General features: G+C 53.0%; 2 protein-coding genes and 1 pseudogene across 2 annotated transcripts; all 3 read left to right on the forward strand.

The window, feature by feature from the left end:
- Positions 1-7,808: 7,808 nt before the first annotated feature.
- IQCF3 (IQ motif containing F3) lies at positions 7,809-9,679 on the forward strand. The gene is made up of 3 exons (XM_090284971.1): positions 7,809-7,826; positions 7,979-8,023; positions 9,281-9,679. Exons 1-3 carry the CDS (start codon positions 7,809-7,811, stop codon positions 9,677-9,679), a joined length of 462 nt encoding a protein of 153 aa, XP_090141097.1.
- A 4,240-nt stretch (positions 9,680-13,919) lies between these two features.
- On the forward strand, positions 13,920-14,876 carry LOC150005513 (transcription initiation factor IIB pseudogene; annotated as a pseudogene).
- A 2,839-nt stretch (positions 14,877-17,715) lies between these two features.
- IQCF2 (IQ motif containing F2) lies at positions 17,716-19,111 on the forward strand. Its single transcript, XM_090283088.1, has 3 exons — positions 17,716-17,733; positions 17,906-17,992; positions 18,728-19,111. The coding sequence occupies exons 1-3, from the start codon at positions 17,716-17,718 to the stop codon at positions 19,109-19,111; spliced, it is 489 nt and encodes a 162-aa protein (XP_090139214.1).
- The last annotated feature ends 1,684 nt before the right edge of the window (positions 19,112-20,795 follow it).

Genomic DNA, 20,795 nt, shown 5'->3' on the forward strand with positions numbered 1-20,795 from the left:
GCCCAGTCTCTTAGGGCCGCGCCTGACTGACTATCGTGTGAGAGAACACTATATATATATGTAAAATGTAAGCAAAACTCACATAACCGCTTTTGGATTAGCCACATCATGTCAGCCACTAACAGAAGACAAACAACGTGGTGGCATTTAGTGCAGTCACAGCATTAAGCAACTACTATCGTCTATACTGAGTTCTAAAATACTTGTATCACCCTAAAAGGAACCAGCACGCCCACGGGCAGCCCCTCACTCCCCAGCACCACCTCCTTCAGCCGCTGACAACCTCCCGTGTGCGCTCTGTCTGCACACGTTTCGCAGGCGTGGACTTTCCCTGGAACAGAATCAGACGGCTGTGCGTCTAGGTTCGCGTACTGGTGTTTGCGTGCCAGAGCTCGGAGCTGCTGTCTTGTATGGATAGACCTGCTCTGGTTCGCTGCTGACTTTCAGGATTATGAAGCCAGAACTTCTGGGGCCTCCACATGAAGGCTGCTTGCTGAGGGGGGAGCCCACACAGAGGAGGCAGAGCCGTGGATAGACGGACAGACACAAACCTAAGGGTTCCTCTGGGCCCCTGGGCCCAGCCTTGCCTGAACCTGCCACCAGCTAGACTGCGGGTATCCTTAGCTTTATGGGCTAATGAACCCCCTTTTCATGTCCGTTAAGACAGATCGCACAAGAGCAGGAGGTCTCAACAGATGAATAAACACTGAGAAGTAAATTTCAGGAGCTGCTTTTCAGAAAGTGGTTTTGAATTAGAAGCCGGTGGAAGGCGCGCTTAGGAAATTCCTGACAATAAATGGGGAATTATCGCTCAGTGACGCGCCCAGAAGACCAGAACATTCTCCTAATGCTGTGCAGTGCAGTGGGAGAGAAAGCGCTGGGGGTTCGTGGATAAATCAGCTAATCACCTTCAACCAGGAGGGCCAAGTGTGGGTCTAGTTATGGACGGCTAACCTGTGAGCCGAGGCGGAGGGATACGACCCGCAGTTCTGAGGCCAGGGCGCCCTGGGAAACCGAGGGCCAGACCTGGGACGAGGGCCCCAGGAGGAGGCGCGCTGCGGGTCCCTCTCCTGCCTGCGCCTCCGCAGACATGGCGCACGTGGGCGGCCGCCCTCACCCGCGGGGTAACCTCTGAGCTCGGCACCTGGAGCAGGCGGGCAACGCTCCCGCGGACAGAGCCTGCTGTGACTGTCACAGCTAAGAGAGATATCGTTGGAGCCCCGCTTTCCAGACTCAGTGTGCGTCCCGGCAGCGGAGCGCTCACCACCCAGCCGTCTGCGGGGCCAGAACGCGCGTCTCTAACTCGCCCCCGGGTGATGCGGTGGCTGCGGGTCTAGGGAACCCCGCTCTGAGAACCACGGGGGTAGCGCTTAACCACGTGGCTGCTGAGAAGGGCAGCGCGGCCCTAGTGACAGCGGCTTTAACACGTCGGAGGTTTAGTTCTCCTTCCCAGGGAGCTCAGAAACAGCTGTTCTGGGCCTGGCTTGTCCCTTCACGCGTGAGGAATCCTGGCACTTGGCTAGAATGGCCTCTGTTCCCAAGGTCACTTTGTGATGCAAAACAGCTTCTTCAAAGTCAATGATTCCATTTACAGTCTAGCGAGCAAGGAGAAAGGAAGAGCAAGGCATGCTCCTTCTCTAAGGGGACAGCGTTGCAGTTACAAAGGCCACTTTTGTCCATGGCGTGACAGGACATGAAGGAAACTGGAGTGGAGAAATATACTATAGAGTCATTGATAGAGCCACTTGACATTGTAAGGTTTTCCATCTTCTCCAAGTTAATCTAAAAGTTAAATGTAACTCCGATAAAAATCTCATCAGAGGACTTCCGGCCAAGATGGAGGCCTAGACAGACACACTGCGTCCCCTCCACAAATAAGAAGGAACACAACTACCTCAAAACTAGAGACAACCAGAAGTTCCAGGAAATCAAGCCGCATGGAAGTCCAACAAACAAAGATATAAAGAAGAAATACTCAGACAGGTAGGAGGGGCGGACCCGGGGTGGAGAGGATGCGGTGTGGTGGCAGCAGCAGCAGTGGAGGCAGTAGCAGGCCAGCAGAAAGCGCAGTCACATGTTTTAAAAAGTTGGGAGGGACACCTGGGGAGCGCTCCCAGCACCAGATGAGACCTCGCAGCTCACGGTCCCAGCGCCGGGGAAAATAGAGCCTCATTGCTTCTGACTGTGCAGACCAGTGGGGGTTGGGGCAGAGGAAGAAACAGCTGGTCTCTCAGCAGAGTCCGCTTGTTTAAAGGGCCCCCATGGTCCTAAAATGTCCACAAACCCACCCACTCTGGGAATGACGGCCATGGCAACAACTAGAGGGGCGCCAGTCCCATATGGAAGTGGGAGAAGTGCCTGGAAAAGGGGTGAGTGCTGAGCAAACAGTATTGTTCCCTCTCAGACCCCTTCCCGCCACATAGCACCACAACATGGTGAAACGGGTCGCCCTGTACTGACAATACCTAAGGCTCCTCCCCTTACAACGTAACAGGTGCAACAGCTCTACCTCAGACACAGAGGCAAACACACACAGGAGCCTGTCAGAATGAGGAGACAGAGAAGTATGGCCCAAAAGGGGGAACGGATCAAGGTTCCAGTGGGAGAACTAAGCGACGAGGGGATAGCCAACCTCACAGATGAGGAGATAGCCAGCCTAACAAACATAGAGTTCAAAACACTGGTGATAAAGATGCTCACAGACTGGACAGATATGCTTAAGTACAGTAAATGCATAAGGGAAGAAGTGAAGGCTATGCTAAGTGAAATGAAGGAAAAATCCACATAAAACCAATGGTGAAGGGAAGGAAACTGGGATTCAAATCAATGATTTGGAACATAAGGAAGAAAAAAGCAGTCAACCAGAACAGAATGAGGAAACAAGAATTGAAAAAAAATGAGGAGAATCTTAGGAACCTCTGGGACAACTTTAAACGTGCCAACATCCAAACCATAGGGGTGCCAGAAGGAGAAGATGAAGAGCCAGAATTTGAAAGCTTATGTGAAAAAATAATGAAGGAAAACTTCCCAAATTTGGCGAAGGAAATAGACATACAAGTCCAGGAAGCACAGAGAGTCCCAAACAAGCTAGACCGAAAGAAGACCACACCGAGACATATCATAATTAAAGTGCCAAAAGTTCAAGATAAAGAGAGAATCTTAAAAGCAGCAAGAGAAAAGCAGAGAGTTACCTACAAAGGGGTGCCTATAAGACTGTCAGCTGATTTCTCAAAAGAAACTTTGCAGGCAGGAAGGGACTGAAAAGAAACATTCAAAGTGATGAAAAGCAAGGACCTACGACCAAGATTACTCTATCCAGCACAGCTATCATTTAGAATGGAAGGGCAGATAAAGTGCTTCCCAGACAAGGTGAAGCTAAAGGAGTTCATCATCACCAAGCCATTATTATATGAAGTGTTAAAGGGACTTATTTAAGAAAAAGATCAAAACTATGAGCATTAAAATGACAACAAACTCACAACTATCAACAACTGAATCTAAAAAATAAAAAAGTCCAACCAAGCAAACCAGAATAGGAACAAGAGCATAGGTATGGGGATCTGGAGGGTTATCAGCTGGGAGGAGGAAGGGGGAGAATGGGGGAAAAGATACAGAGATCAAGAAGCATAACTGGTTGGTACAAGATAAACAGGGGGAAGTTTAAAATGATATAGGAAAGGGTGAAACCAAAGAACTTACATGCACGACCCATGGACATGAACTAAGGGGAGTGGAATTGCTGGAGGGAAGGGGGGTGCTGGGCAGAGGGGAGCAAAGGGAAAAAAATTAGGACTGCTGTAACAACATAATCAATAAACTATACTTAAAAATCTCATCAGAATTTTTGAGAATTCCACAAATGGATGCAAAAGAAAAAGAAAACAAAAGTCATGTTGAAGACTAAAGATCCACAGCTAGCTAAGACAGCTTTGAAAAACAAGACCAGGAGATAATAAGGTGATCATTTCGGGGCTTGGGGTGTTCCCGTCTTCATGTGCACACCCGGGCAGCTGCCCTCTCCCACCCTGGCAGAAGAGAGGGTTAGTTCTGGGTAAGCTGAGCAGAGCGCACAGGACTCACAAACATCGGGTGCGGCTGGAGGTGGAGGCGAAGTGTCTGCTGCCGGGAACGGGAGAGTTGCATGCGTGCAGGCTGAACACAGGGTCCCCTGGCCCCGGTGACCCCGCAGCTCCCCAAAAGCTTGCCACCAAGCTCCGTTCTCCCTGACTCCAGGTTCCGGGATTCCTCTCCCGGGAGATGGTCAGTTATTGCTACACAAATGAGCAGACCTGCTCCGTAGCCCGGACGTGCGCACGGTGGGCTGCAGGTGGCTCTCGGCGGGGGTGGCAGGGATGGCTGGGGAGGCCTCCTCCTCCTTACACAGCAGGTCACTTAGCGCTTTCCTGTCTGGCCGAAGCACGAGAGGGCAAGCTCGCAGGTCATCATTCCACCCGACGCTACTGGCCCCCACATGTCCCAGCGCCAGACCCAAGGCCCGGGGAGGTCGGCTCCACTCCTGGTGGGAAGAAACTGTGAAGTTGCATCACCAAAGGTGTCGTCTAGGGCCACGAGCGCAGCCCACACAAACTCCAAAGAATAAAACCAGCGCGCACCGACCTTTGCGGTCCCCCAGGAAAAGAGCCCGACTCTGCCGCATTAGCTTAACCTACACGGAACGGCGCCAGGAGTCAGCCCCGCCCCTGCACACGCGCGTCCCCTTCTCTTACCCACAAGGACACAGACCAGGGTCGTTAACATCTGCCTAAAGCTTCCAACACGAAAGACTGAGACAAAAACAGAAACGGGGAAAAAGAAGGGGTTTATAAGAAATAGAGACTATACTGGGGACAGAAGAGAAAGGTTTATACCCCTGGCTAGTGTGGCTCCGTGGGTTGGGCATCGCCTGCAAAGCCAAAGGTTGAAGGTTCGATTCCCGGTCACAGCACGGACCTGGGTTGTGGGTTTGGTGGTCAGGGCGTGTGCGAGAGGCAACCGATCGATGTTTCTTTCCCACATGGATGTTTCTCTCGCTCTCTTCCTCCCTCCCTTCCCCTCTCTATAAAAGTAAATAAATAAAATCTTTCTTTTTAAGTTTACCAAAAACAAACTAACAACTGTAAGTAATATTCTTAGACTGAGAAGAGACTCTAACAGGTCAGTGAGACAAGGATCGTGTGCTCTAACAGTAAGGAATATTCATTCAGAGGACGGGAAAGAGCTCTGGAAAGTTAAGGCTCTTTAAAAAAAACGGAGAAAATCTTCCAAAAAGTAGGACAAAGGAGAGAGTGAGAAAATATTGGAGAATTAAAGGATCGATCTAAGATCTAATAGGATTAATATAATTATTAAGATGATAATATTGAAGGGTAGAGATTAAAAAAAAACAAAAACTCAGACAACAGATTTTCCCAGAGTTGGGTGATATGAATTTCTAAGCTAGAAGTCTAAGCAAGCACCCAACACAATGAAGGGGAAAGAAACCCATCCCTTTCGGTGAAGCTGAGACCCCTCTGTCCATTGCGGGTGAGGGATGGGGCTGGGGGCGAGGGAACCCTTTGGGGACGGCGGGACAGCTCTCTTTAGAGAGCAGGATTTGAATCATGGTGAAGCCACAAATCTAAGGCCTGCACAGAATCACGTATTCACTGCTTACATAAATGTTTATCAAATCAACAATAACTTCAGAACACCAGGGGGAAAGGGAAGATCCTAAAAGCTTCCAGAGAGGAAAGGGCAGGTCACATCCATGCACAAAAGAATCAGAGTAACAGACTTTTAGAAGAAAGTGGAACAAAACCCTCAAAATTCTGAGGACAAGTTATTTTTAATCCAGAATTCCGAACTAAGCAGAACTCTCCATCAGCTTTGAGGGTAGATTTGCGAGTCCTTTCAAATTTACACCCGGGCGCCTTTTCTTTCCTTAGGAAACTGACACCGAAGATGCTCTGTCATTGAGGGACCGAACCCCACAGAGAGGAGGCGTCCTGTGCAGGGTCTTCTTCTTGTCACTCAGCGAAGACCTCAGGGTAAGACTAACCAGAGTCTACTGGACAAACCTGTGACCCTGGATGAGAAAGCTCCTGCTCAGAAACGGATGGACAGACACCTGTGTGAAGAGATGCCACACGCAAAAGTTAGCAGGTGGGGAAGAGCGTCTGCACAATTTCTATCCAGCAAAGGACTCTCTGGGAAGTCCTGCACGAGAATGATGGCGATCGGGTAGGGAAGTTGGACAAGGACAGGGGCAGGCCATGACCAGATGGCCAAGCTGCTGCCACCCTGGGGGCTGAAGGACCAGCCACAGCTCCGTGCAGGGAGAGGTGCTGTTGCTTCTCTCCACCCAGGAGGAAATAGACGCAGAGCGGCTGGAAGACTTGCCCACGCTCGCACAGCCAGACAGGGTCTGGGTCAAGATCAGAGCCCAGGTCCTCGCCCTCGGGAATCTCACTCTGCGGAGTCCCTGGGCAGAGAAAGGCAAATCAACACGGCAAGGGGACAGCCCGCCTCTCCGCTCAGCAAGCTTTGGGAGGTGACTGGCAGAGGCCAGGCCGGCGCTGCCACTGTGGGGAGCGCTCTGTCAGGGCTCAGTGGCGCAGAGGGGCTACCTGTCTTGTGACTCAGAAGGCCACCCCAGTGTGCGCTCCCTACCCGCACCTGCCCTGGCGTCGGGGACACGCAGGAGGTCCTCCTCCCAGCACAACCTGCTGTGACAATCATCGGGGGTGACTGAGAAACGGAGTCCCCAGTGGAGGAGGGAAGAGAAAAGCCGGGGCTGCTGGGTCGTGAGAACACAAGGACGCATTAAGTGTGGCCACATTTTGTACGTGTTCAAACATTTTCCTCACATAAACAGCAGCCGCGAAGCTGTGCGGGAAGGAGAGGGACCCAAGGTGTGGGGGGAGGCTGTCACGAGCACTCACAGCCATTGGACCTCCATGGCAAAATGGCGCCTTGGGAAGACGAGAGGAGAGCGCTGAGTCCTCGTGGTCCTTGGTGGGACGCGGGCGATGCCTGGAGAGGAGGAGGAGCGTCCGCCGTCACCGACACCCGAGGGAGCTATCCACAGAGTCCCATAGGAGAGGTGAGCACGGCTGGGAACTGGGGCTGGAAACAGCCAGGAGATGCTGGCTCCGGAAGCAGGTCTGGCGCGCTCCCCGACTCTTCAAAAGATGGCCACTGCCACGCCTGAGGGGTCTGCAGCGGGGGCGACACCACCTCCAAATGATGGCTTGCGTCGGGCACATTCCTCCAGCCCCCTGAGTTTCAGACAGAGGGTGGAAGGGCTTGCTTCACTTCAGAGAGCAGGTACTGACTCACCAAGGGCCACCAAATGGCTCCAGAAGGGTGGGGTTCCAGCCGCTGCGGGGAGCAGGTAGAGAGGGTCGAGGTGGCTCCATCCCGGCCCTTCGCCGGCTCCTTCTGCTCCACACTGGTCCCCACAAGAGGACGGACTGTCCTACCCACTAAGGAGGGGCACCATGGCCCCCACTCCTTCCTCTGCTCCGTGAGAGCTACTCTCCCCAGTGGCCGGTCCCAGGTGGCCCTGTGGGCGGGGTCATCCTCGGAGAAGGACAGACCCACAGGGGCTGTGGTTCCACCGCAGACTCCCGTCCATCCCCGGTGGGAGGGAAACCCCCTGGTGTCTCCTCTTGATCCAACAGCTTGGAGCCCGGAGGAGGCACCTTGGTACCTGCATCACAGGTGCCCTTGTGACATCATTGCTGTCCCCTCCTTGGCCACCCCTCCTGGCTGGGCCCAGCGGAGCAGCAGCCAGAGGGGTGTGAACACCTGAGCCACTGCCCTCAGCCATGGGCAGTCGATGCTGTGTAAGACCCAGGCTGATACCTCCCCAGGGAGGGGTGCGGTCCGGGGCAGAGGGGGACACCAGGTGCTCCCCAGGACTCAGGGAAGGACGGGGAGCTGGGGACGTGGCTGGGCTGGTCCTCACTCAGGCCTTCTCCCTCCATTCTGATGACAGAAGTCTGACCCAGATGAGGATGAAGAAGACAGTCAGAGGAGGAAGGTGAGTGGGACCCGGGAGCAGGAGCAAGTCACACATCACGGGCCTTCGGAACCCAGAGTCCGTGGAGTGGAGGGTCCGCCCCCGGTCCCACGGGACTCAGCGTGGCGCTGCTCTCTGGTCTCCATCAATCCCCTCCCTCTTCCGGGCGAGGTGTGCTGACGAGGGAGAGAGCGCAGATGACCCAGACGCGGAGAGCCTACGTCGGGGTGGGGGGGCAAACAGTGGGAGTGAAAGCTGGAGGGGGGGGGTCCCAGAAGGATGTGAGTGTGACCGAGAGGTACCAGTGGAAGTCGGAAGAAGTGGGGCGAGGGAAAGATTCCGAAGGGGCTGTGGCAGGGTGTGAGGAATCGGGGGGCAGCCTCGTGGGCCCTCAATGCGAGGGCCATCCTTGCATCGTGCTGGCTCTTCTGGGCCAGAAAGTGTGTGCAGTGGTCCCACAAAGCTGTGAAACCCACAGGGCAAGTATAAGAGGGGACCCCAAAAACCCGGAATTTATTTACAAAAAAAATTGTGTATTTATTCTTACACGTTTAAACTTCGTCCACTTTCCAAGTCCGCCCCATTGGCTGCAATACACCTATCGAGACATTTCTCCCACAGCTCAAAAGTGTTTGAACTCATTGATTTTGGTGCCTTTTAGTGCCTCTGCTGTTTTCTTGTTTCACCTCTTCCTCATCGTAAAATGTTTCCCTTTGAGGGCTTTTTCATCCAGGGAAACAAAACACAAAACAGCTGCACAGCGTGAGATCAGGTGAATAAGGAGGGTGGGGCACAGGGGTCATGCTGGTTTTGGTCAAAAACTGCTGAACACTCAGCGCAGTGTGGGCAGGTGCGCACATAACTCACCCGTCATGAAATGGGCAAACGTGTTGAGGAGTCTTCAGAAAAATTCAGAGGTCAAACGCAGCCTCTCACAACAACGCCAGCTGGTGCGCTGACACAGCTGGGTTCCTAGAACACGCACCCAGCAGGGGAAGCCATTACTGCAGGGGGCCACCCGCCAGATGAGAAGTTCGTTTTTTGGGGGACCCCCTCCCCGTATATCCCCGTTTGAAAGACAAGGATACAGTGACTGAGAGGGTGAGCAATGTGGCCACAGCCACAGAAAAGACACAGATGGAGGCAGAGCCCCATCCAGGTGTCCTAGGTCCCCAAAAGGCTGGTGGTGGAGAGAGAAGGTCGGAGCGCCTCCGTGGTAGACAGAGCCGTGGTGGGTGGCGACGAGGTCACTGGCAGTCCTTTGCTTTGCTTGGTCAGCAGCTACTTGCAAAGCAACGCCTGAGAGCAAGAATCAAGGCTGCCGGCAAGATCCAGGCGTGGTGGCGCGGCACGCTGGTGCGCCGGACCCTGCTGGCGGCTGCCCTCCGGGCCTGGATGATCCAGGTCTGGTGGAGGGCGCTGTGGTGGCAGCGGGTGCAGAGGCTCCGGCTGGCCCTGCTGAGGGCCTACGTGGTCCAGGAGCAGGCGGCGGTCAGACTCCAGGCCTGGGTCCGCATGTGTCGGTGCCACCAACGCTACTGCCAAGTGTGCAGCGCTGTCTGCCTCCTCCAAGCCCCCCGGCACTGCGCCCCCCTTGAGGCCAGGGACGGTGTGCAGGCGCAGGACACGGGCGCTGCCAAAGGGCTGCAGTTCCACGTGGAGATCCTATCCATCTGACCCCCTGCAGAGGTGGCCCAATAAACATCTGACCAGGCTTGCTGTGTCTCAGTGACCCCCCACACCTCGGGACCCCCAAGCGTCAGGCCCCGCCCCTCCTCTTGTACTGGAAGAAAGGCTTCATTTCCATACAGGTACCCCTCCCCTGTCCCCGGCCCCTCTGTGCCTGGGGACCCTGTTCTGGACTGACAGTGACTATGTGTCACATACTCGATCCAGATCGGAAACTGCCACCTGAGATTGTCCTCATGTATGCAGAGCCCGGTGTCCCATCCCACGCACCCAGCACCAGTCTCGTCTCCTGAACTTGTCCCTGGGAGGGGATGGGGCTTTATAAACCTGAAGACTCTGGGCACCGCCCCCTATGAGACGCGTCCTGCAGTCATGCTGCGTCACCCTGTCGTCTGGCCAGCCTGGGCTTGCAACCCGTTCACTTTCTGCTGGGCAGCAGCCAGGCGCATCTGTGGTGTGGGAACAGCGCAGCCCGCAGGCCTTGCAAACTCCTCGCGATGCCCTTTCTTTGGGGAGGCAGCAGATCTCAGGTTCGTAAGGGCCGTCAGCTCTGCCGTCCGCCTCCCGCCTCCCTCCTGAGGACCAGGTTCTCCCGGGCGCCGAGCACAGGTGTGACGCCATCCTTCGTGACCTCAGCATTGCCTGGGTGATGCTCTGACCTCAGGGGACCTTGACTTCCATCCTGCCGTAGGCACCCACTCCTACAACCTGTACACCGCAGCCTCTCAAGCTGTCTGTGAGGAGGACCAATGTTTTAAATATCCAATCCATCGCAGACCAATCCTTTTGTAAAACATCAGAGATCGTCGGCAGCCGTCCGTCTCGAGAGACGATGGTGTAGCTTCTTAAGAGTCTATCTGCACCGCCGAGAATGGCTGTGCAGTCCGACTCGGGAGTGACACGGTATCTGTCTCCTCCCGTGTTGAATCGACATCTTGCGATGACGCTGAAGCTACAGAGCCTGGGCAGGGTGATATGGAGGGTCTGCTGTTGCCCATGCAGCAGACCCCCCCTCTCTTCGCAGCTGAAGGGTCCAAGGGAAAGACGGAGTCAATACAGCTTGGCTTCAGGTGCGCCGCAGGAGTTGCCGGTGTTGACTACAACGTCAAACCGCCTTAGGGACTCCGGCTCCGGATTTTCTGTCGGGGTTTACTCCCTTAGCCTTTCCCCTGAAGAGGTATGCCGCAAGGCAGCGGAGGTTTTTTGGAGTCAGAGTTTTCCTTCTCTGATGTACCCTGACTGGAAGATCGAACCAGCGACACTTAGCTCGCAGGCCGACACTCAATCCACTGAGCTAAACCAGCCAGGGCCAAAACATCAGAGAAAAGTAAATAGAAAAGGCACACAGAATATACGGTTTGTTTTTAGTTACAGATGGAGCATACATAAAATTACTATTTCCATTTGCTATAAATGTTCTAAACCCTCTCGCTCTCGTTCTTACCTCAGTGGGAACAAGCGCTCATCACCCTTCAGGTGGTACTGCCCCCATCCTTGTCACCACTCGTGGCCGACCCCACACACCGTCGGTCTCAGTCCTCCCGGGCTCCGCCTTCTGCCTTCCCGTCCTGGAGCGCAGAGGGCAGACAACTATGACCTGCGGTCCAGGAGGGGTGACAGACACAGAATGAACAGGAAGTTTAAGATACTACCTGGGACCTCACAAAAAGATTTGTCAGCCCCTGTGTTAGAGCCCCCGATGCTTAGGGATCGATCCACCTGTTTCTCGGGTTCTAATTAAGACTTCAGAACTGAGGCCCTGCTGCTGTGGCTCAGTGGATTGAGCATCGGCCTGCGAGCCAAGTGTCGCTGGTTCGATTCCCAGTCAGAGCACATACCTGGGTTGCCCGTCAGGTCCCCAATTGGGGGCGCGAGTGAGAGGCAACCGCACAGTGATGTTTCCCTCTTTCTCCTTTCCCGTCTCTCTACAAATAAATAAACAACAACAACAAAAAAACAGACTTCAGAACTGGATCTTAGCAATGTTTTACTGATCATCATGCCATCCCACACCATCCCACGCCATCCCACACCATCCCACGCCTCCCACACCATCCCACGCCTCCCACACCATCCTGCGTCCCCAGAGCAGACTCCACTCTCTGCTGAGCACCCTCGGACAATGTCGCCGCACTGGCCCTCTCCCCACCTTTGGGTGAGCCTGACCCTTCACCTACTTGGTCAGCATCAGAAGAGCTGAACTTCCCCGAAGAAAACAAGTCACCAGAGGCGCAGCTTCAGTTTACATTCAGGACCACAGAGGGACAGACTTCCCCAGAACCTTCCCTACAAGTCTGCCTTCTGACCTGAAGTTTTCACAGTCTTGCCTGTCTCTTCAAATGGGCGCTCCCCCCTCTTTTCCCCTGGAGCTTGGAGGGTGACGGCATCACACATTCGCCCAGGAAAGGGCAGCAGACCGGGCCCGCCTTCCCACCACCCCATCCCCCGCGTCAGCCTCACCTGCCCCACGCTTGCCTTCTTCCTCCTTCCTCGAGTTGAAATGAGTTGTCTTTGCCTGACCAAGGCTGCCCCCCCTTGGCTCCTCTTTTTCTTCTGCCTCAGTCACCTCCTGACGTTGCAATGACATCCTCCTGTGACTTCATTTGTTTCCCTCCCTCAGGCTCTACCTTTTCGCCAGCGCATTTCCGCTGAGATGCAAAGTGTCCCCGCTCCCTAAGAACTGCACCCTTGACCCCCTCCTGTTCCTGGTCTCTGCACCTCCTCCCAGCAAAGCATGTCACTGTCCCCCCTTCCGCTCCTCCCGTCTCTCCTAACCGTGCACCAGGGGTCTTCCCTCACCACGGCCCCCAGCTCCACAGAAACCATACCAGCCAAGGACATTGAGAGGGATCGTTCATGAAAATAACCCAAGTTCCTTCCCCCCTTGTACCCATGGCCCTGTGCAACGTGACCTTGTAGCTCCATAAGTCAAGGGATGGAGCCTGCCCTGCCCGGCGTGGCTCAGTGGGCTGGGTGTCAGTCTACAAAGCAAAAGATCGCCAGTTCGATTCCTGGTCAGGGCATGTACCTAGGTTGCAGCTTCTGCCCCTGATCGGGATGGGTAAGAGAGGCAGCCAATTGATGTCACTCTCTCGCATTAATGTTGCTCTTCCTCTCTTTCCTCTCCCCTTCCCTGCTCTCTAAAAATAAAGAAATAAAATGTTGAAAAATAAATAAGTTTTTTAAAAGATTTTATTTATTTATTTATTTGTAGAGAGAGGGGAAGGGAGGGAGAAAGAGAGGGAGAGAAGCATCAATGTGTGGTTGCCTCTCGCCTGTCCCCAGCTGGGGACCTGGCCTGCAACCGAGGCCTGTGCCCTGACCGGGAATCGAACTGGCGACTCTTTGGTTCGAAGGCCAACGCTCAATCCGCTGAGCCACACCAGCCTGGGCAAGAGATATTTTTAAACAGAAAGAGAGAGAGATGGAGACCACTTAACTTCCTCTTGTACCTAGGTGTCCTTGTGACTCCTTTGGCCAGTCGCATGCAGTGGAGGTGACACAGCGACATGCAAGCCCAGGCTGTAAGAGGTCTCAGACAGCCAGCCATGCGAGGCCACGTGGGGCAGAGCGGAGGCCCCTCTGAGGAAGCCACCCTCCACTGCCAGCCCCCAGCTCCCCCGCCAACTGACCACATGATTTGCGTGGCCCCGCTCGGGACAGAAGCGTCTTCTAGTTGTGGGGGAGATGCAGCATGTCTGTGTAGGCCTCCATCTTGGCCGGAAGTCCCAGAAAAAATTTTTTTAATCCTAAAATTCATCTCAAGCCACAAAAGGCCTTGAATAGATATAACAATCTTGAACCTGCCCAGGTGCCTCAGCTGGTTGGAGCACCGTCCCACAGACGCCAGAAGGTTGTGGGTTCGATCCCCAGTCGGAGTGCGGATGGAGGCAGCCAGTGTTTTTCTCTCACGTTAATGTTTCTCTCCCCAACCCCCTGCCTAATATCAAATGTATCCTTGGATGAGGATTTTTTAAATTAAAATAAAATAAAATAAAACCATCCTGAGTGAGTAGACCGAAGCTGGAGGCATGCCAATTTCTGATTTAAAATTATATTACAGGCCTCTCTCCCGATCCGTAGCTGCATCCTATGATGACTGCGTGGGCGGCTTGTCTATAAAAGCTCCGAGTGGGCGCGTCTCGTCGCCACAATCGCTTCCTGTCCCTTTATCCGCGGCCGTGTGTTGCTCTTCTTCTTTCCTGCTGGAACCCGGGTGGCAGTGAAGATGGCGTCTACCAGTCGTTTGGATGCTCTTCCAAGAATCGCTTGTCCAAACCATCGAGATGCGATTTTAGTGGAGGTCTTCAGGGCTGATGACATGATCTGTCCCGAACGTGGCCTGGTTGTAGGGGACCGGGTTATTGATGTGGGATCTGAATGGAGAACTTTCAGCAATGATAAAGCAGCAAAAGCTCCATCTCGAGCTGGAGATTCTCAGAATCCTCTTCTGAGTGATGGGGACTTGTCTACCATGATTGGCAAGGGCACAGGAGCTGCGAGTTTTGATGAGTTTGGCAACTCCAAGTACCAAAATCAGCGAACAGTGAGGAGTTCTGATCGGGCGATGATGAGTGCATTCAAGGAGATTACTACCATGGCTGACAGAATCAACCTCCCTAGAAATATAGTTGATCAAACAAACAATGTATTCAAGCAAGTGTATGAACAGAAGAGCCTGAAGGGGAAGAGCTAATGATGCCGTAGCTTCTGCTTGTCTCTATATAGCCTGTCAGCAAGAAGGGGTTCCCAGGACATTTAAAGAAATACGTGCTGTATCACGAATTTCTAAGAAAGAAATTGGTCGATGTTTTAAGCTTATTTTGAAAGCTTTGGAAACCAGTGTGGATTTGCTTACAACTGGGGACTTCATGTCCAGGTTTTGTTCCAACCTCTGTCTTCCTAAACAAGTGCAGACGGCAGCTACTCACGTAGCCCGGAAAGCTGTGGAGCTGAACTTGGTTCCTGGAAGGAGCCCGATATCTCTGGTGGCGGCAGCCACTTACATGGCCTCGCAGGCGTCAGCTAAGAAGAGGACCCAGAAAGAAACTGGAGATACTGCTGGTGTTGCCGATGTTACAGTCAGACAGTCCTACAAACTAATCTATCCACGGGCCCCAGATCTGTTTCCTACAGACTTCAAATTTGATACACCTGTTGACAAACTACCACAGTTATAAATTGAGGCAGCTAATGAAAAACTCTTGTGATCCCTGAACTTGGCCTGTTGTCCACAGCCTATATAAAGTGCTGGATTGAGCCTTTAATAAGGAAAAACAAGACATGGTATGCATTCCAGGGCTGTTAATTGCTTGGCATTGTGTATGTACATACTAGTAAAACATATTTAATGATTTAAATTTCTTACTGAATTTGCTTTCTTTTGTAGCAATCTAGGAAACTGTACTTTGGAAGATATTTGAAATTATGTAATTCTTGAATAAAACATTTTTCAAAACTAAAGTTTTTGTTATAATTACATGTTATATGTACTTTATAATTTATAATATGTAATTATAAATGCATATTATTGCAGCTAATAAAGCTGTTAGTGGTAAAAAATAAAATTATATTACAAAGCTATAATAATCAAAACAGTATGGTACTGACATAAAAATAGACACATAAACCAATGGAATGGAATAGAAAGCCCAGAAGTAAACCCACACATATTAAATCAACTAATCTATGACAAGAGAACCAAGAATACACAATGGGAGAAAGAACAGCTCTTCAACCGATGGGGCTGGGAAACATCAAAATGCAAAGGCCACCTGCAGAATTGGATAAAATATTTGCAAATCATACATCTGATAAGGAGTTAATATCTAAAATACATAATCATACAACTCAGTAGCAAATACACACACACACACACAATTCTATTAAAAATTGGTCTGTCACCTTAATAGACATTTTTCCAAGGAAGACATACAAATGGCCAACAGGTAGATGAAAAGATACTCAACATCACTAATCATTGGGGAAATGCAAATCAAGACCATAATTTGTTATCACCTCACACCTGTCACAATGGCTGTGACCAAAAAGACAAGAGCTAACAAGTGTTTTCAAGGGTGTGGAGAAAAGGGGACCCCTGTGCACTGTTGATGGAAATATAAGTTAGCACAGCCACCGTGGAAAACAGTACAGTATGGAGGATCCTCAACATATTCTAAATTTTTTACAAGATTCTATTTATTTATTTTAGAGGAGGGGAAGGGAGAGAGAAAGAGATGGAGAGAAACATCCATGTGTGGTTTCCTCTCACACACTCCCAACCAGGGACCTGGCCCGCAACCCAGGCTTGTGCCCTGACTGGGAATCGAACCAGAGACCCTTTGGTTCACAGGCCAGTGCTCAGTCCACTGAACCACACCAGCTCTTTCTTTCTGAGGTGTTGAAAATGTTCTAAAATTGACTGTGGTGATGGCTGCACAGTCTGTGAATACTCCAAAATCCATTGAGCTGTACACTGTAAATCAGTGAACTGTATGGTCTGTGACTATCACAATAAAGCTGTTAATTTTAAAAAGTGAAGAAGCAACCCACAGAATGAAAGAAAATATTTTCCAATCGTACACCTGATATTGGAATAGTATCCAAAATACAAGAAGAACTCTTATAAGTCAACAGTTTTTTTTTAAAAAAAACCCTCAATTAATAAATGGGCAAAGAATTGGAATGGACATTTGTCCTAAGAAGCTATACACGTGGCCAAGAGGCACACGGAAAGTCGTCCAACATCCTTCGCTATCACAAGAAAGCAAAAGAAAACCGCAATGAGGTACCCTGGGGGGTGGGCGGGAACCGGTGCACCTGCTGTGGGGGCCGGCAGTTCCTTACCAAGTTGAAAACAGGTTTACCATGGAACCCAGTAATCCCATTCCTACGCGTACACCCAAGAGAGCTGCAAACGTGTTCCTACGAGTCAAAAAGTAGGAGCAAATCAAATGTCCACTAACTGAAGAATAAATTTTAAAATGTGGTGTGTCCATGCAATGGAATATTACTCAACCATAGAAAGGTTGAAGGACATGCCGCAACATGAATGAGCATTGGACACACTGTGCTAAGTAAAAGTCACCGCTGTGTGGTTCCAGTTACATGAAATACACAAAACAGACAAATCTATAGATACGTAGATGAGTGGTTGCCAGAGATCGGGGGAGGGGAGAATGGAGATGACCTGCTGATGGGTTTGGGGTTTGGGGGGTTATGAAAATGTTCTGGAATCAGACAGGGATGGTACATGCCCAACTTTATAAATACACTAAAAATCACTGAATTGCACAAACTTAAGTTTTATGGAGTGAATTCTACCTCAAGGATAAAGCTCTTTACAGACAAAATTTTAAAAACTTTTTAGGAAGACATAAAAGAATTTCTAAGTGAATGGAGGGGACAGTCCACGTTGTTAAAAGGGACTCAGTGGGCTGATGCTCACCTGTCTCCACAAGATCAGTGCATTCAGTTCGAATCCTGCAGGACACCATGAAAGCCTTGACGGCCATTTGTGCCTTCAAGCCTTTGAGTAGCTTGTCACATTGGACATTTCTAAATTTGTACGTTTGTAAAGCTTTGGATATGAATCTCCCCGGTCGTGGTGCTCTATTTATGGTGGCTCTCTAATGGCCCTCTTTATTTTGCTATTTTCTAGGCCTGTCTGGTCTCTCTGTTTCCTATGGTATACAGGGGCGCTGCAACCTGGGTCAAGGGTGGACAGGAAGTGCCAAGTCTGAGAAGACCCTGCCGGGGTCCCTCCCGCTCTCCTGTGCGGTTGGTCAGGAGAAGGCCGGAGGTGGCCTGATTGGAGGGGAGAACCCTGGGATGGCTGGCCCTCTCTGTACACCCAGCCCCACCGCACCTCCGTCAGGAGGGAAGTAGGCAGGGCTGCTGCTGAGGAAGATTCAGCCCTTGGGTCACAATGCAATTGTGAGCTCACAGCGCTATCCCCTCCTCTTACTCCTGCCTGACCTTGGGAAGCAGAGAAATCAAGGCTGATCAACCATCTAAAGACAAGCATGGGGGTTCGATTTTGCGTAAGAGACATGACCAGACCCCCTAGGCGGGCAGGGGTGGGTGGGATCCACCTGCACCCAGAGACCGGGGGAAGAGTCGGAATGCGAGGCAGCGGGTGTCTCTGTGCAGAGCCCTAGAGAGAGAAATGGCGTCCTAACTCATCCATTCATTTCCCGTTTCATGTGATGCCAGACGCGAGGCAACCTAATTTTAATTGTAATCGAGGATGAGGAAGAAATCATACGGCACAAGCAGCAGAAGAGGACCCAGGAGAAAAAGGTGGGTAGAGCCCCCAGTAGTTAAGAGATACCCAGAAGACATACGTCCACGTCCGGAGGCGATGGACTGATGCCTCTTCGGCCCGGAGTCTGAGCTCATCAGGAGTCCACTCACCGTTGGCTCATTTTCCTCCACCCCCTTCTCAGCAAGGGCTCTGGGGTCTCTCGGTCAGACTGGTGAAGAGTGACCCGAGAGGATGAAAGCCATCAGGAAATGCGTGGGACTGGGAGGGGACAGGGGAGGACTCAGAATTCGAGACTAGGATGTTCCTGCCAGGGAGGCCGGTGCGGCATCGGGTGAGGGGCTGGGAACGCAGCGCAGGGCCCCACACTGTTATTGCGGCAGCGAGGGCTTGGCCGGCGGGCCATGCGGGGCTGGTGTCGCGGAGACTCGCAGGCAGAAGCATTAGGAGGCCGCGCTTCCCTGGGCCCTGGGCACAGCAGAGCGGGGTGTGCCCACCAAAGGCCCTCACACCCCAAGGCACCCTTCTAGTCACTCGTGGCTTGTCCTTTGACCCGTGCCCCTGTGACACGTTCAGTGGAGGAGGCTGGGACTCTGGGGGCAAGGCCCTGTGTCCACGGGGGCCGGGGAGGGCTCGCCACCCAGGTCACTGTCCTGCTAACGCCTCTGGACCCTCCAAAGGGCTGACTCTGAAGAGACACCAGAACCCTTCCGGGAACTCCTGGAGGTTGGTGGCAGGAAGTTTCCTGAGTGGTTCCTTTTATCTCTGCCTAGAAAGAATCGAAAAGAAAAATAAAAGCAGCCACAGAGATCCAGGCCTGGTGGCGGGGCACGCTGGTGCGCCGGACGCTGCTGCACGCGGCGCTGCGGGCCTGGGTCATTCAGTGCTGGTGGCGGCGGGCGCTGGCCCGGAGACTGCACCGCGTGCGCAGGGCGGCGCTGGCCGACTACGCCCTCAGGGAGCGGGCGGTGGTCAAGCTCCAGTCCCTGGTCCGCATGTGGCGCGTCCACTGGCGGTACTGCGAGGTGCTCAGAGCCATCTGTGTCATCCAGTGCCACTGGCAGTGCCACGACTGCCAGACCTGCGCGCTCCTCCGGGGCCACTGTGTCGTCACGGCCACACACCTGCAGTTGCACCTCGAGATCGCCAGCCCCTGAGGGCGCGTGTCCCCAGTAAAGGTCTAACCTGACCCGGTGTGTCTCCTGCTCTCACCCCGCGAAGGGAGATGTCAGGACTGAGGCCATGCTGCCTCCTTTCCTTCCTGGGAGAAACTCCAGGGAGGTTCCCACCTACGCCCGCGGACCCTGTTCGGAACCAACGACGGCTGTATGCTACTGGCTCAGTCGTGAAGACAGAAACTGGGGTCCTAGTCTACACTGATGTACGACGCAGCATGAAGTCCCGGTTTCCAGCCCCAGCCCCCCACCCTGCAGGGATCGGAGACACAGAGTCCCCCTAAAACTCTGGGGTCCTCTGCACAGGAGAATGGACTCCAGGGCTCTTCTCTGTCGGCCTGGGGTCGGGGGTACCTCCGACAGGTGTCTTGGACAAGCTCCTGGAGAAAACGCCAGCACTTGGCTGACTCCCGGGAGCAGGGCAACCCGCCTCCAGTGAAGGACAGGAGGGTGGCCTTAGTGATGGGGGACCGCGCAGGCTGAGAGGCCGGGGGACCCGTCGCAAACAGGAGGTCACGGCACTCCATCTCCACCCCCACCGCTCCCTCACCTGAACCTCTGCCCCCGAGGGCGGTGCCGCAGATGCTCCCTCCGATGTCCCCAAAGCCCTACTCCCGCCTCTGTTCCCGGGGACCTCACCGTTGGCCAAGAAGCTCCGACCAGGCGCTTTAATTGTTACCTCTGACCTCCTTTGCTCTGCTCCTCAGTCACGCGCTCCCGAGGTTACGGGGAAGCAGCGCTATCAACAGCGCTCCCCGTGATGTTCCAAGGCTGCGCTGTCTGACGTGGTAGCGACTGGTCCCAGGTACTGCGGAGCCCTGGAAACGTGCCCAGCACAGCTAAAGAACAAAGTTTCTGATTTTACGTTATTGAAATTATTTTAAGGGTAAATAGCCCCGCGTGGCCGGCTCCCAGCTACCCCGTGGGACAGCGTGGCTCCAGACCTCACTCACCGTTACCGGTCATCGTATGCTCGCTCAGATCGCTTTTTCTAAAGCTCCGTTCCCTGAGTCCTCTATGCCCTCATTCCCGTTTCCCTGTCAGAGTCCCCGAGCAGAACGTCTCTTTACAGGCGATACGGCCGTCCGGGCTGTTGATCTGCCTTTTTTTCCTGCGGCTGTCCCTGTGGACCTACCCTGTATCTTTCTTGACCCAGTTCAGATTCTGTGGTTCATTACTGTCATCTCCACCCTCAACCCCGGACCTCCCTTGCTCCCCGGCCCCCCACAAATGTGTGGGATGCCCTCAACCCCTTACCTGCTCTGTGCCTGCAGGAGGGCGTGTGGCTGGAAGAAAACGAGCAGCCATGGGGCGTGATCTCGGTTATATTCCTGCCTGCAGCTCTCCCCCAGGCTGATGTCCCCGCACACGCCTCTGGTAAATTCGTGCTTCTGTTTTCTGCACTGAGTTCAAATCACCCCCTCTCCAACCAACCCCTCTCCTTCCCCGTGACCTCAGTGACAACGTCTGTCAGCACACACTTGACTGAGACACGGGAGCAAATGGACCTCCATCTTCCCACCACCTCCCTGTCCTTCCAGCTCCATCTTGACCACACTTGCTGCCTTCCCACCAGTTGCAGTGAATGAAGGGTCTGTGGTCCCGTCAAAGGCCAACCCCTCCCCCACCCTGCTGCCATCTCCGAGTATTTGATCCTGCATTCACA

Source organism: Furipterus horrens, unplaced genomic scaffold, assembly GCF_987537825.1.
Source record: "Furipterus horrens unplaced genomic scaffold, mFurHor1.1.pri manual_scaffold_7, whole genome shotgun sequence".
Classification (NCBI taxonomy): Eukaryota; Metazoa; Chordata; class Mammalia; order Chiroptera; family Furipteridae; genus Furipterus; species Furipterus horrens.

Coding starts and splice junctions, on each gene's coding strand:
- IQCF3 (XM_090284971.1), top strand. Junction 8,024..9,280: donor AAGACAGTCAGAGGAGGAAG/GTGAGTGGGACC, acceptor TTGCTTGGTCAG/CAGCTACTTGCAAAGCAACG.
- IQCF2 (XM_090283088.1), top strand. Junction 17,993..18,727: donor AGAGGACCCAGGAGAAAAAG/GTGGGTAGAGCC, acceptor ATCTCTGCCTAG/AAAGAATCGAAAAGAAAAAT.